Raw genomic sequence first — 15,114 nt, forward strand, 5'->3', positions numbered from 1 at the left:
CTTTTATCAAAGTCTTACAGATTTCTTTCATTTTTTATTTTTTATTTTTTGAAGAAAGATTTCTTTCATTTTTAAATTCTCTGCACCTCTACTATTGCATGAAATGAAAGCAAATTTGAAATCCTCCATCTTTCAAAATAGTAATTTAACTACTCCTATATTTATGTAAACCACGATTAGACTTTGGGATAAAGATGGCCTATATATATATGTAGTATATATGTGTGAGCTTATTAGCAGCTGCTGCCTGGACTTCAGTGTCCTGTACTTGCCCTTCTTCATAATCACCTTTTAACCTAACACCTTCTTCTAACCATCTTCTTAAGTCAAAACAATCTTATCTAATATAAATACTTTAATACATACCAGGACTATGTGGTCCAATGGTACCTGGGTTGGATTTTCATTTGGAAGATTATGAGTTTGAGCCTCAGAGTGGAGGCGTTATTGGTTCTTTATGTAATAGAGCCAGTAACTTTCAAAAGATGCCTTGAACAGATAGGTTCTTTATGTAATAGAGCCAGTAACTTGCCTGTATTTCATGATTATTGGGGTTTTTAAACCTACAGAGACAAGCTAGCTAGTGTCAAGGTATGATTGTCGTTGCTCTATATATCTTGTCTGCTACCAAGGCATAGTGTCAATTATCTCTACTATAAAACCAACATCTAGAGTTGGTTTTTAAAACCGCCTACACTAGATACAAGCTAGCTAGTGTCGATGTACGATTGACATTGCTCTTGTCCACTACTGGGGCATAATGTCGGTTTTTAAAAAATATTTTGAAAATCGACACTAAATGTATCTACCCGCTAGCGTTTAAGGCTAGAAAGGCGTCTTGAATTGGCTAAAACTCACCCTAAAGGCCGCCCTCCAAAACTTGACGCTAGATCTTGTTTTTAAGTGCTTGACCTAATTGGCCGGATAGGGATTCATCAGGAAACCCTAAACATCATAAACAGCTAATATAGAAAATATGTACAGGACAATCCTAGTTAAGTTGGTTAGGCAATACAGTTTGGCTGTGTAATCTTAAGGTTTCAAGTTCGATTCCTCAAGTTTATTAAAACATAAAAAATTACCCAATACACTAGTGAATCTCAGATGTAGTCAAGAATAAGAATAACTTTTCAATACCCAGAATTAGAGAGCGAGAACTGAAGAGAGAGGCAGTGGTAGCTAGAAAGATACAATAAATTCAACTTGCTTGTCTTCTTTCCTGAAACTAAGGAAAGAAGAAAAGCAAGAACCCCCCGAGGGAGATCAGGAAAGGAAAACAACATCGGACTTAATTAGCTAGCCATCAAGAATTACGATGAGTCAGAAATCATTATTATTTTAAGGTTGCCCAGGCATCATCATATCATCTTCCTAGTTCAGGATGCAAGGGGAAGAGTTCTAGAGTTCCATCTCCTTCTTCTCTGCTACAGGCCCATCTTTTCTCCTCTTCCAAGCACTCAAACGCCCACGGCCTGCATTTTCTCTTGCATGCAATATCTTCCCCCTGCGACAATAATTTATCAAACCTTAATTACCTCGACGTACGTTGTTATACAGTAATAGTAATATTGTATTACATACCCAAGGGTCGAACGTTAATGATGAAACGGTGGTTATGGGCGGCGGCGGAGGTGTTCTTGGGCTGTGGTTGAGTCCGAGACTGTTCCGCTTTTGCTTCTGCCGCTCTCGCGCTTTGTGGTTTTGGAACCAATAGAACACGTTTTTCCCCTCAATCTTACCGTACTTTCCCAGCTGCGCTGTAATCTGCTCGATTTGTTGGGCGTTCGGCGTTCTCATTCCCCCTCTGTAAAGCATTTCTAGGATCCCTATCTGTTCTTGCGTCGGATTCCATCTCGTCCCACCCGGGTGCGTCTCCGCCTGCGTCAAACAAATCATACAATTTAATCACACAAAAGAGGAATCAAACTAGACCTAGAGGGTATTTTCCAGACAGCAATCACTATCCGAAAGTATATACGGGTAAACACGATCTAGTGACTCTAGTTAGATCACAAGAGGTAAATTAACCTAGCTGTTCATAGATGACAGACTCAAACTAAGAAGGTTAATAGACTGTTCATACTGTGATCCTAAGCCAGGATCTAAATTACACCAAGAGGGCATTTTGGGGTGGCAAGGAAACAGCAACCACTGTTCGAGGGAGTGCACGTCACGAGAGGTAAATTAGTTCAAACAGTTCTTAGCGGCAATAGGTCATTCCTACTGTGATCCTAGGTCTATTAACGGACTCAAACGACAAAAGACAATAGACTGTTCCGATTGAGAATCAAACTTATAAATTAACAAATAAATAGTCTTACAAGTTACAACCTAATAAACTTGACTGGAATTGTCCCAAACCGAGAATATAATGTATTAATCATATATGTTTTAGCCACGAGTTCACCCTTTGGGAGGCTATATATATGTATGTGATTGGCTATACCTGAGGGGAGTCTTTCTTCTCGTCGGGAGATCTAGGGCTACTTTCGGGTTTAATGAAGCTCTTGAGGTCGAAGGCGGGAGGAGTGACGGAGATGGCGGCGGTGGCGGCGTCACCGCCGCCGAGTTTGGGGGCGAGAGGGCGGAAACGCTTGCAGCCAAGGGAGAGGGAGGGGACTTGATCTTGTTCGAAGATGAATCCACGTGTGAACTGATGAACTTTCATGGTGGGTTTAATTTTGCAGGGTATGATGATGATGATGAAGATGATGTGGGTTTTGTGCTCCCGTGAGGGTTAAACCTTTGATCACGCAGAAGGGTGGGTTATATAGAGGTGAAAAGACTGGTACTAGCAAGAGTACTGGTAAATAGTAAAAGTTTGAAAGGGAAAAAAAAAAGGAAAAAGAAAGTGGGAAATGAGGTGGGTGCCTAGAAGAACCAAGACCAAATGATGAGGCGAGGTTGACTTATGATTTCCATTTTATAAAAGTAAGCATAAAAAACAAAGTGATTTCCAAAGAGGCTGTCCAAACCCCATCATTTTATCTCAGTGTATGAGCGTGTGGGTGATACAATGAATAAATACACAGAGAAAAAATTTTACTTTTTTTTTTTTCAAGTTTATATATCAAAATAGGTTTATTCAAGTGAATAAGAACCTACTAAACTATTTAAGTATGAGGTTGAAAGTTTGTAATAATCAGATGTTGTAAGATTATATTAATATTAGCCTATTTGGAAAAATGTGTTTTTAGTCATCCAATTCTCTACTCGCATGTTATATTAGTTTCTAATTTTTTGTTGTTGTACTATACTCCTAATCTTTCAAATAAATTATTTTGCTCCTGGATCAGTAGAACTCTTAAACCTTATTAGGGTTTTACTTACAAAGGTTTCAAGTTCGACTTTTCATAGGAGCTGTCTATTAGTATTTTTGGTTTGAACTGGTTAATCATGAGTAATCTAGGCTAGTTTACTTTCATGTAGTTATTTTTTGACTAGAGTCTTAAAGCAGGCTTCACCCAAAATGCACCTTTGGATAGTAGTTGCAAATTTTTTTTTTTTTAAATAGTATTGTTACTTATTATTTTGTTTAGACATATCTCCCAAAAAAAATAATAAAAAAAAATATTCAAATCAAACTCACACATATATAGTAACACTTTTAGGATAATTTCTCCTTAAATGAGGCTTAACAAAAATTCGGTTGACTTAGTTTCACCTTAGGAAGTGAGAATACTAGCATAGTATGAAAAAAAAAAAAAAAAAAAAGAAAAAAAAAACAGCAATTAATACATAATAATTAACACCCACATGCTATTAAGTATTAACAATAATAATGTATTACAAAAGTCTGCACGGGCTTAGCTTAGTGGTTTAGTAGGCAGTATTTGAGAAAAAAGAGATCAAGTTTCGAAATTCGACAACTGCAGTAAAGAAATTATGCTTAAAATAAACAGATTTTTTTTGCGTACTGACATTTGATCATTTCTGTTAAGTCAATGAATTACTGTAATATATCTCCTCCTACATACTTTGTCAAGCTAGGACGTTGGGGACCTTTAGAGTTTAGAATAATGTATTACAAGTACCTTAAACATAGGAAACTAAATACCCTCTACATTAAAAAACTAAGATACCCACCAGCAATAGTACCATTCCCTATAAAGATCAACTAGCCTTCATCAGCCTATGTTTTAAGTCAATATTCTTTTAAACATATGGGTTTAAAGTAACGCTCTTTAATTTAACATTCGTAGTAACCACTCTTTTAATTTTAATGTATCAAAAAGTGTAACATCCAATAATTATTATTACTCGTAATTATTGCATATACTTCATATAATATTAATGTATCATGCTCTTATTCACGTATACATGATTGACAATAGAATATTAGGTAGCTAGTACAAATCATCCATATAATATTTCGAAATTAAATATAATAATAACAATAATAATTATTATTATTAGTATTTTATTATTATTATTATTATTATTATTATTATTATTATTATTATTATTATTATTATTATTTAAGAGTTGATATCTTTGATATTTTTTATGGTACTAAGTCCCAAACTTAAGTGCATAACAACTCGTGACATGCTTTAATACAAATTGTCAAGATCAAACAATTATAAAAGTTATAACTAGTAGGGAAGACGCAACTTTATTTTTACTTGCGTAACATTTAACTCTACATTTTAATGGCAAGATATTGGACTTGATCTTCCAAGCCAGAAGCCCAACAATCTCATTCTTAGCACCTGTCTGCAGCCTCAACTATACAACATGCTTTCAATGGGATTCAAACTTGTAACTTGCTATGAAAACAATTGTCGATATCAATGAATTGAAGTAAATGCCTATTCAACCCCCCCCCCCCCCCCCCCCCCGCCATTATGGACTTTTACTTACTCGAAACTAACAATTAATAATATCAAGTACAACTATATGTATACTGCTAGCTTTTTTTTTATTTTTTTTATTTTTTTTTATTAGAGGTATACAATACTAGTTCTGTTATGTGATTTGAGTGTGCTCGACAGCTGCAACACCACATAACAAAAATAGTTGAAGTTCTAACCATACTTTTATTAGTGAAGTTGCATTAGTGTCAATAATATTCAGTACAAAAAAATATACTATACCAAATACATTTCCCATTTTCACACCACAAAATATAAATGGTTGGAGTGATGACCAAGTGGTGTGACTACATACTAGTGAAATTATACCCAATACAATTGAAATAATTATCCTTTGACACCATTAAATATAGGAAAATTGATATATATATATATATATATATATATATATATATATATATATATATATATATATATATATATATATATATATATATATAAGAAACGAAAAAAAAAAATTAATGATATAAAGTTTGCCGTGCATGTGTGTGTAGTTGGGTCGTCTAATCAGAATACATCTTTAACTTTTTCTAAAATTTCTTGCTTTCATGATGATGATGATAAGCAAAGTTGTCCATGTGCTTTTCGGTGGCCTCTCTTAGGCTCTCATTCTTCCATATAACTTTATCACCCCCAAAAGAAATAAAGGCGAATTGAAGGGAATGAAGGGGAAAAAAAGTAGTATATATTATTTAAAGATTCCCCCAATCCCTAGACTTGAAAATGGAACCCCATATATCTTTTTCTTTTGAAGATACGGATATGGGGAACTGGCAATGGAGCTAGAGTGCCGTCTTTTTACATTTCCTGGTGAATGGAATATTTTGTAGTATAATCCAATAAATAATCATAGTGAAAAAGAAAGAGACAAATAACACATTTCAAAACTAAACACCGCAAGTGGGTGGGAGAGACCACGTAATACTCGAATAGTATGTGGACATGTGGTACTCCATAATAGGTGTATGCATTTCTTTGATTTACAGAAAAATTCGCAACTGCTAGTGAAATCTGTCTTATAACTTTAGTGGAGAAAAGACCATAATAAGATAAGCTAGCTTATTAGCTTGCTCATAGCTGACTAACTCAAATTAAAAAAGTTCAATACAAAATGAGGTGTTGAAATGGAAAAAAGCTATCGGTGTGGACCATATTCAGATCGAATCGGATGCATTACTAGTTATCCAAAGAATCAACAATGTTTCTATGACATCCTCTTTTGATCTCCTAGTTAATGACATTAAAAGTTTAGCGGCTGAGTTTGTTAGTGTAATTACGCTTTGGTTTTGTTAAATGAACTGCGAATATGGCAATCCATCTCTTAAATAGAGAAGCCATATATACTCGATCAAATCTGCTTGTTCGGGGTGGTTCTCTATTCCTCCTATGTTTCGTCTGAATGTTCTTAATTAGGACTAATTTGAATTAATGAATTATCGTTTCTTTCAAAAAAAAAAACATGTAACGTGCAATTATGTGTTAATTTTTATTAACTCATAATAAAAATGTGATTAATTAATAGTTGATGTATGTGAAACATTTGTCTCAGTTAGTGGTTTGTGTGGTAAAGTTAGACACGCGTGCATTTAGTGTTCTAATTACATCATAAAAGTCTTGTTCTCATTGAATCAGCTCTTATATTATGAAGTAATAACATTCCAACTCATAACACTTACCAAATAAAAAAGTGACATAACTTATCACATAATTTCGAAGAAATGCAAAGAGAAAAGAAATACTACTGCCGTTTCATTGTATTATACATTAATTTATGAAAACTGAAAATGAAAATATTTAAAAATAACTATTCAATTAAAAATTTGAATTTAAGAATTAATTAATTAATTATATATATATATATATATATATATATATATATATATATATATATATATAATAAAGCAATGTAGCATTCAAAAATCAAAACCGTTATCCTACGAGTACGACATAGTAAGAGAAGTATATATAGGATCTTATTTGGGAACTGTTTACTCCAATTTCCCAAATAGTATAAACCCACCATCTCCTTTTTCGTTCCATTTTGGTATGAAAACACCTGCCCACATGCTCACATCTACCAAAACTAAAGATGAATTATCACAACCAATAATGGTTGGATTATTAATTTAATTAATCAAAAGGGCCATAGGTGAACCATTGTTTATAGTTCATTCATTATATATTTATTAGTTAATTAATCAAAAGGGCCATTTGAGTAGTTCTCTTATGATTAGGACTATACAAATATAGAATTTGGTTCCTGTGCAGACAAACTTTTCTGTGTGGCCGTGCGGTCATGTAATCACCAGGTATGCAAGAATGCATCACTACGTGTTTAGAAATACACTAAGATGTGGTACATTTGTGTATTTTACGATGGTGCATTTCTGAACACGTGGTACATGACCGTACCGCACGTCTCATTTTGTGATGCATTTTTGTGGTACATTTGTGCATTTTTACCTTGGTATATTTTTGAATACGTTGTGGTGCATTTATATATATTCCTAATGGTGCAATCCGCACGGAAAGACATGTTCACATTTATATATATATATATATATATATATATATATATATATATATATATATATATATATGTATATATATATGTATATATACACAGATGCACTTGCATTGCAATCAATTTCATATTTTGAACAATAGGATGATAGACTTACTCATCTAGACTTCCGCCGAACATTAACCAATCCCTTTGCGGGATCGTAAAAACATGCCGTCACAATGAGAAAAAATTCGATAACAAAGCCATATAATCAATTCATCTATTAACTTCCCTATGGATTTGTCACATAGTAAAGTCACTCCCTTCAACACATATGGCTTTCAAAATATTAAAGTAACAAGGAACTCACTTATTAGTACGTTTTTATATATCTTTTAAATAGCAACAAAAGAATCTGTTTAGAGTTTTATTAGTTTAAAATAAAACGTTTGTCAAAATATTTAATTATTTGTTTGAGGTTTAGTCATTAGACAATTTATTTAGTTCTTTAATTGTATACATTTAATTAAATAAACTATCAAAATCTAACTCTATATTAATTGGTTAATTCCGTGATTGCACCGAAACGGCATTTTATTTTTATTTTTTGGGTGTGATAAAGTCAAAAAGAAAATTTAGTAGGAACCTACAAAATCCCGAAACGTGGCTAAACATTACTGCTGCTGTATTTGTGCATGCAATTTGTTGTCTTTGACAATTGTCTCTAATTATTCACGCCTATACATACAATTTTCCACATTTGAATAGTTAAGTTTTTGAATCAAATATTCAGCATGTACAATGTACAAGGAAAATTGCGTGCACCGTATTTTGTATTTACACACAAGTCCACATTTGATTGTAAAGGCGACATGAAATTGTAACAATTAGGATCAAGTAAGTATCCAAAAGTTGTCAAGCACTTTGTACTCAGAAGGTATGTAGTGACTTTTTTCATATGAGAGGTCATGAGATCAAATCTCAGTGCTACTTTTATGCCTTTGTTGTATTTATATTTCTTTGTTATCTGAAAAAACTAGTCTTTTGTATTTTTTACTACTACTAGTTATAATTTTTGACGTAATGATAAGCGTTTGATCCATACAATTGGTATTACAGATTCTATCAATTTTAAAAATAGATGCTAGCAAGATCTTTTTTTTTTTTTTTTTTTTTTTTTTTTTTTTTTTTTTTTTTTTGGTAAACACTATAAAAGTTTTAAGATATATTAAAATATAACATGATAAAATGAGTTAATTAGCAAGGAATGTGAATCCAACAATGTCTCTTTTTGACAAAAACCATGGAGGGAGTATAGTGCTGAAATTGATGTACTACAAATCTTATGAATATCTTCATCTTACCTGCTACTCTGCAGCTAGCATAGAATATCGCTCTTCATGGTATGAATGCAAAAAGCTTAGATCTCCTACAATTTGTCCTCATTCCAAAAATGTTTCAGCAAACCAAAAGACACCACTTTATGGCCGAAAAGAATGTTTATACCATTTCAAGATTAATTGCAGTAATTTATTGCCATGTTATTCAGAAGAAAACATTATTTTTGGCACGATGAAAATGACCCTTGGATCTTTGGTCGGAAAAAAAGAGGATTAGTTCTTGATAATGTACTGTCATCTAAAGTGCCCCATGCGTTGTGTGTGTATATATATATATATATATATATATATATATATACACACATTTAAATAGAGGATGCTGGACTTAACTCTCCAAACTTCTTCTAACACAATTATATATATATATATATATATATATATATATATATATATATAACCATAATATAGTGGATGCTATATATTGATATCAATGAACATAATATCTAATGCAAAAAAAAAAAAAAAAAAAAAACATGATTTTAAAAATTGGTACTAACAGTAGCAATAATTGATATATAAGTATCGATTATGGTCACAGATATAGACACACACATAAATACATACACATACAGACACAAATAAGAGAAAAAACTTATCTAAGTATGTATATATGCAAAGAGATTTTTTTTTTTTTTTTTAATTATTGGAATCTTGATTTTAATAATAATATACAATTGATGGACAGTTCACAAGCTACATTGACTTGGCAACAGAAGATACATACATAACAAAGCAATAATATTATATTAAACAACAATTTCTGAACACCGCATGGACCCGAACGTCAAATCAGAGTCTGATATTCAACTTCATTCCCTAATTTTAATAGCAAAATGATATATACACATATTCTTAATTCCCTCTGCAATTAGCATCATTAATCATGGATATATTATGATAATACATCTGTAATGTTATAAGTAACTCTCCCAACAAGAACATTTATTGACTTAGATTTGAACTGATTAGTAATAAATAATTTATATTACTTACTTTACATCTTCGTAATCCGATAAAAGTCACAATGTGAGATTTACTCAGTGTACATCTTCGAATAGCGATTGTTTGTTTTCCTCGTCACTCAAAAATAATACATTTGCACACTTATATATATATATATATATATATATATATATATATATATATATATATATATATATACACACACACACACACACACACACACACACACACACTAGAGATCAAATGCGAAGGAGTTCTTAGGTAAAAAATGAGGTGAAATCTAAGCTACTGATCTAGTCAAAATCAACACACAGAATGAACAATTTTTATTTTATTTTTAAAAATGCAGTATCATTATGGTAATTTTGCGTAAGTTCAAAGCTTAAGGTGCGTAAGTTTAAAGCTTAAAGTGCGTAAGTTTATAGTTTAGGTGCCTAAGTTTAAAGCTTAATTAAGGTATATGTTTATAGTTTAAGGTGCGTATGTTTAAAGTTTAAGGTGCATCATTTTCTAGTTTAAGGTGCATCATTTTCTAGTTTAAGGTGCACAACTTACAAACTCTAAATGCATAAATTTCAAGCTTAATGTGCATAAGTTTCCAGCTTAAGTTGCATGAATTTAACTCTTAAGGTGCACAACTTTGATTCATTAGGAATATCAACTTCCATACTCTAGGTCTCTAGGTGCATAAATTTAAAGCTTAAGGTACATTATTTTCCAGCTTAAGGTGCATAAATTCGAAACTTATAGTGCATCGATTTTAGTACTTAAGGTGCATCACTTTGAAACTTAAGATGCATCAATTCAGTACTTAAGCTGCATCGGTTCAGTACTTAAAGGTGCATAATTTCGACACTTAAATACATCAGTTTGAGACTTAAAGGTGCATAAGTTCGAAGAATTAAGGTGCATTAGTTCGAAACTTAAGGTGCATACATTCAAGACTTAAGTTGCATAAGTTCGACACTTAAGTGCATCAGTTTGAGACACTTAAGATCAATCGCATGCATGTTGTTAAAAAGTTGAGGTTTTTTTTTTTTTTTCTTTTTGTATAAATCTGGGAGAGCCTTCGCAAACCAACCAATCAATTAGTTATGAAATACCCTTAGCTTTATGTGTATTATCAATTTTATATTCCGTGGTAGACTGGTAGTAGCTGTTATGATGGTCGTACGAGATTGTTTGTTTGTGGTTGGAAAAATGAGACCAAGTGCTGAAAAACCAGGCAGTTTAGGTGCAGTGGGTGTCTGGGAGAATGATGATTGAGAGAGAGTTTTTAGTGTAAACCTCTCGCGCAGGGAAGACCAGATGAGATCGACCAATGACAGCAAGACTGGCCTGGGTTGATCAATGATCAGCATTCATTCAGGAATATATTGATCTGAAGCCCTTCAATCACGACAGGAGAAATTGTGTTTCATGGTTTGTTGAGAAAACTAACGATAGATGATGGTCTAGGTTCCTAGCAGCTACCAGTGTTAGTTCATCATTCTGCACCTAATTCTAGGGTTTGTCGTCTGTTTACACTTGACGACAACATAAAACAGCTTTATTCAAAAGAAATATTTTAAAAAAAAAATACATAACTCGTACATGCACCTAACATACTTGGATTTATTCGATCTGCTCTACGTAGTACTGCAGATTCTAGGTAAGTTTGCTGCCACAATCATTTGAGCACCACTATTGAGCAAAATGGATAATATATTCTGTGTCATTTAAAAATTTTAAACTCCATGAATATTCATTATATATGTGTGTGCGCGCGTACGTGCTCAACATGCTTCTCAAATCTAAGTACAGGTAACAACATGTGTCGCTTTACTAGGCTAGCTCAAGTGGTGGACTACCTGACCTAAAGTTAATACTTCAGCGGGAGGGTTCCAATTAAATTGATGAAAGCGTGGAGATGGATCCCTACTGCATAGTGTCAACAACATGAATGGATTGATGATAGGCTTTTTGGACAACTCGAGATTCACCTCCTATAATAACTCTTGGATAATAGTTCTAGAGACTCAGGATTAATTTGACATAAGCTGATAAACTAAATGTATTAAAGAAAGAAGAAGTTACATGTGATTTAGTCTAACTATGACCTTTGTGCTAACATACTATATTGAAGGGCGTTTTGATGGATGGCATTTATCATATTAAATGCTTACCATTATGGTAACAATTATAATTACTAGTGAATATATACATTTATTTTCTTATATTTGCACTAACTTGCATAGCAGTCAGCCAGCCAACATCCAGGCAAAATGCTAGAGTTGGTCCTCTAAATTTTCGACCAACAAGCTACCTTTAAACTTACAAGTGTTTTGTCACCCTTAAGTCCTGTTATGCAAGAATATAATAGGCTGGTCCTACTTGATTGATTGATTGATTGAGGAAATCTATAACCACACAAAAAATACTTTTAAATTTTAATCTTTTAATTAAAACAAAACATATCTTTCAATTCAAAATAAGAAAACAAAAGTTCATAATTAATTCTTGTTAAAGACGAAACATATCCTTCAATTAGCAAAAAGAATTCCATGGAAAAAATGTAAAACCTAAGCAAATGGTTAGACAGTTGTCATGCATCATCATCATCAATATGTTGTTTTAGCAGTTGAAAGCTAAGAGAGAGAGAGAGAGAGGGCATTATGTTCATGCAAATTGCAATGCACACATACAACATCCATCCATTCATTCATTCATTCATCCCGTACAGTGCAGAGATGATTTTAACTTTTTACAGGAATTTAATGATCACAAGAGCATATGGCCGGATTTAAACCAGCAAATTAAAGCTATAAATATAGTGAAAGAAAAGGTTGATTTGACGGGGTTTATTGTCCGTCAAAGAAAAAGGTTCCTGGAAGTCGGAAGCTATGAGCCGGGAAAAAAAAAATGGCATAATGATGATGATGAGTGAGCTGAGCTCACCGGGTCCCACACAGTGGAACAAACGGTGGAAATCCATCATTGCGATTCAGAATTATTTCTCATCATTTCCACGTGTCCCCTCCGGCCCCCTACCTCCCTTCCCCGCTCTTGCCGTGGGTTTTGCCGGAGCCGGTCCAAATAGCATTTTTTTTTAAATATATAAATTATCTCAACTTATTATGACCCTGTTTGGTAAAATAGCTAGTCTATCAGCAATGTTGAAAAAATCGCTAGGCGCCTTCTAAGCGTTTGGGGACCGCCTAGGAGGCCGGGCGCTTAGGCGCGATTTTTGCAACAGTGTCTATCAGTTAGTTATAAACTTTCAAATTGACCATATATGGTCCTTCGACTTTCAAATTTAACCATTCGTGGTCTAAGTTAACCATTCATGGTTCATCAACTATTAAATTTTTAACCAACCATGGTCCTTTCAAGAGGACAACGTCTGGTTAAATTTTGAAACTTGAAGGACCACGAGTGGTTAACTTGAACCACGAATGGTTAAATTTGAAAGTCGAAGGATCACAAATGGTCAATTTGAAAGTTTAGGATTAAACGTGGCAAAACCACTATACTCAGAGGATCTCGGATGGTATATATATAATAACCAGGTAGGCAGGTACAAATTAACTCCAGCATCAAACAAGTCTGTTCAGCTCATTATAGAAGGAGGAAGAGAACTGTCGACTGAATCATATCATGATCCCCTAAACTATCGGAATGTTCAATGATTAGGGCTTATGTCACTATATATATATACTGCTATATATGTATATATATCCATCATCTCACACGTATATTCTATACCCACGGATGGGTAGATGGATTAGTAATAATTGCCAAACATTAATATGCCTGCAAACATCATTTATAAGGTTTGTACATAGATTCCCCAATACAATAATGACAACTATGAACCTTGCTAATTGGATTATTGATGTTTAGCATGTGTTAATTACACACGGGTGTTTCGATCTTGTATAAATATATATATGATGTTTATTTGTCTTCTTCATAAAAATGTTGTTCATTTAGATTCTATGTTATGATGCAACACTAGGAATGTTGTCCATGCCACATTAACATCCAAATGTAATAGGATAATAACATTATTAAAAATCACTCATTAATTAATAAGAGTCTGAGACAATGACCTTGTGGTCTAGTGACACCAAGTTGCTCTCTCATATGGAAGGTTGTGGGTTTAAGTTTTAGTGGAAATGGTATTGATTCTTTGTGCTTCAATATGTTAAGAATGTAGTTATGAACATACTGCATTGTAAGAGAGTTAGTAGTACTAAAAAAAAAAAATTGGGATTTTGGGGGCTTGTTGGTTTGCGAGTTGTGGAGGTTCAACCAGATGGGATCAAACATACTGTATTGTAACAAAGTCAGTAGTACTAAAAAAAATAAATTTTGGGGTTTTGGGGGCTAGTTGGTTTGCGAGTTGTGGAGGTTCAGCCAGATGGGATCAAGCAATAGTTACTCTGTGGATTACGTCGTTTCACGTAAATTTTTTCTTCACGCAATTTACTGCAATATACATTTTTATAACTCATAATGTACATTATTCTAATATATAAAGTATATTATTCTAACACAATGTGCATTATTATCTTATCCCAGAAGTTTCATTATTTTAACCCATAATGTACATTATTCTAACACATAAAACTCATTCATTATTTTAACTCATAAAACTTAGCGACATCGTTTGATAGTTAGATTTCACACCATTCAAACCCATAACCTTTGGCTTCACACCATTCAAACCCATAACCTTTGGCATGGCTCTAATACCAAATTGAAGCATGTGCTCCATCTCAACTAAAAGTCTAAACTGATAGTTAGATTGCACGTTAATGATTATATGCTCAACCGGGATCAAGCTACTTCTACTTACTGATAGTTTGGGTATGGCTCAGGCATGCTTTAATTTATTTAACTATATTTGTTTTTTTCTTTATTATTCCTCTCGTAGGAAAAAAAAAAATCAATGTCACTACATTATAGTTTTTATTAAAAATAGAATTTTTTTATTTTATTTTAGATGTATTCAAGATTTTCAACATCGGATCGGATAAACCTCTAATTTTAAGTGTATACACTATTTCGGAAGGCTTCATCGTCGGCAACCCGTCCAACAGCGTATATTATTGATGTGATGAAATTAAAATGGAAAAATTAAAAGCCAAAAAATTTAAAATAAATGTGAGGACACGAGAGATTTGTATGTCGTCTGATCTGGAAATCCATGCCATATAGTTGTCGAGGTCTGAAGGTAAACTTCAAACGCCATCACATGCTTGAATGTACCTTTGAGTTGAAAAATGAAGCACATTTAGAACGTAGTAATCGCAATTAAGACCGGACTTAATTTCTTGAAATATTTATTATTAATTTTTTCAATTTTTTTAGGGCAACATCAATAGTA

The 15,114-nt window shown here is 33.0% G+C and overlaps 1 protein-coding gene across 1 annotated transcript; it reads right to left on the minus strand.

Moving 5' to 3' along the window:
• Positions 1-1,064: 1,064 nt before the first annotated feature.
• LOC109152670 (WUSCHEL-related homeobox 4-like) lies at positions 1,065-2,751 on the minus strand. The gene is made up of 3 exons (XM_019300318.1): positions 2,447-2,751; positions 1,582-1,878; positions 1,065-1,504 (listed from the first exon to the last, which is right to left on the minus strand). The coding sequence occupies exons 1-3, from the start codon at positions 2,666-2,668 to the stop codon at positions 1,364-1,366; spliced, it is 660 nt and encodes a 219-aa protein (XP_019155863.1). The 5' UTR covers positions 2,669-2,751; the 3' UTR covers positions 1,065-1,363.
• Positions 2,752-15,114: the final 12,363 nt, after the last annotated feature.

The sequence above is a fragment of the Ipomoea nil genome, unplaced genomic scaffold, assembly GCF_001879475.1.
Source record: "Ipomoea nil cultivar Tokyo-kokei standard unplaced genomic scaffold, Asagao_1.1 scaffold2480, whole genome shotgun sequence".
In the NCBI taxonomy this organism is placed as follows: domain Eukaryota; kingdom Viridiplantae; phylum Streptophyta; class Magnoliopsida; order Solanales; family Convolvulaceae; genus Ipomoea; species Ipomoea nil.

Excerpts from the sequence above, each read along its gene's own strand:
- LOC109152670 (XM_019300318.1), bottom strand. The coding sequence starts at position 2,668 with ATGAAAGTTCATCAGTTCACACGTGGATTCATCTTCGAACAAGATCAA. Across the intron at positions 1,879-2,446 it reads AGAAGAAAGACTCCCCTCAG|GCGGAGACGCACCCGGGTGG; the intron begins GTATAGCCAATC and ends TGTTTGACGCAG. Across the intron at positions 1,505-1,581 it reads CATTAACGTTCGACCCTTGG|GGGGAAGATATTGCATGCAA; the intron begins GTATGTAATACA and ends TTATTGTCGCAG.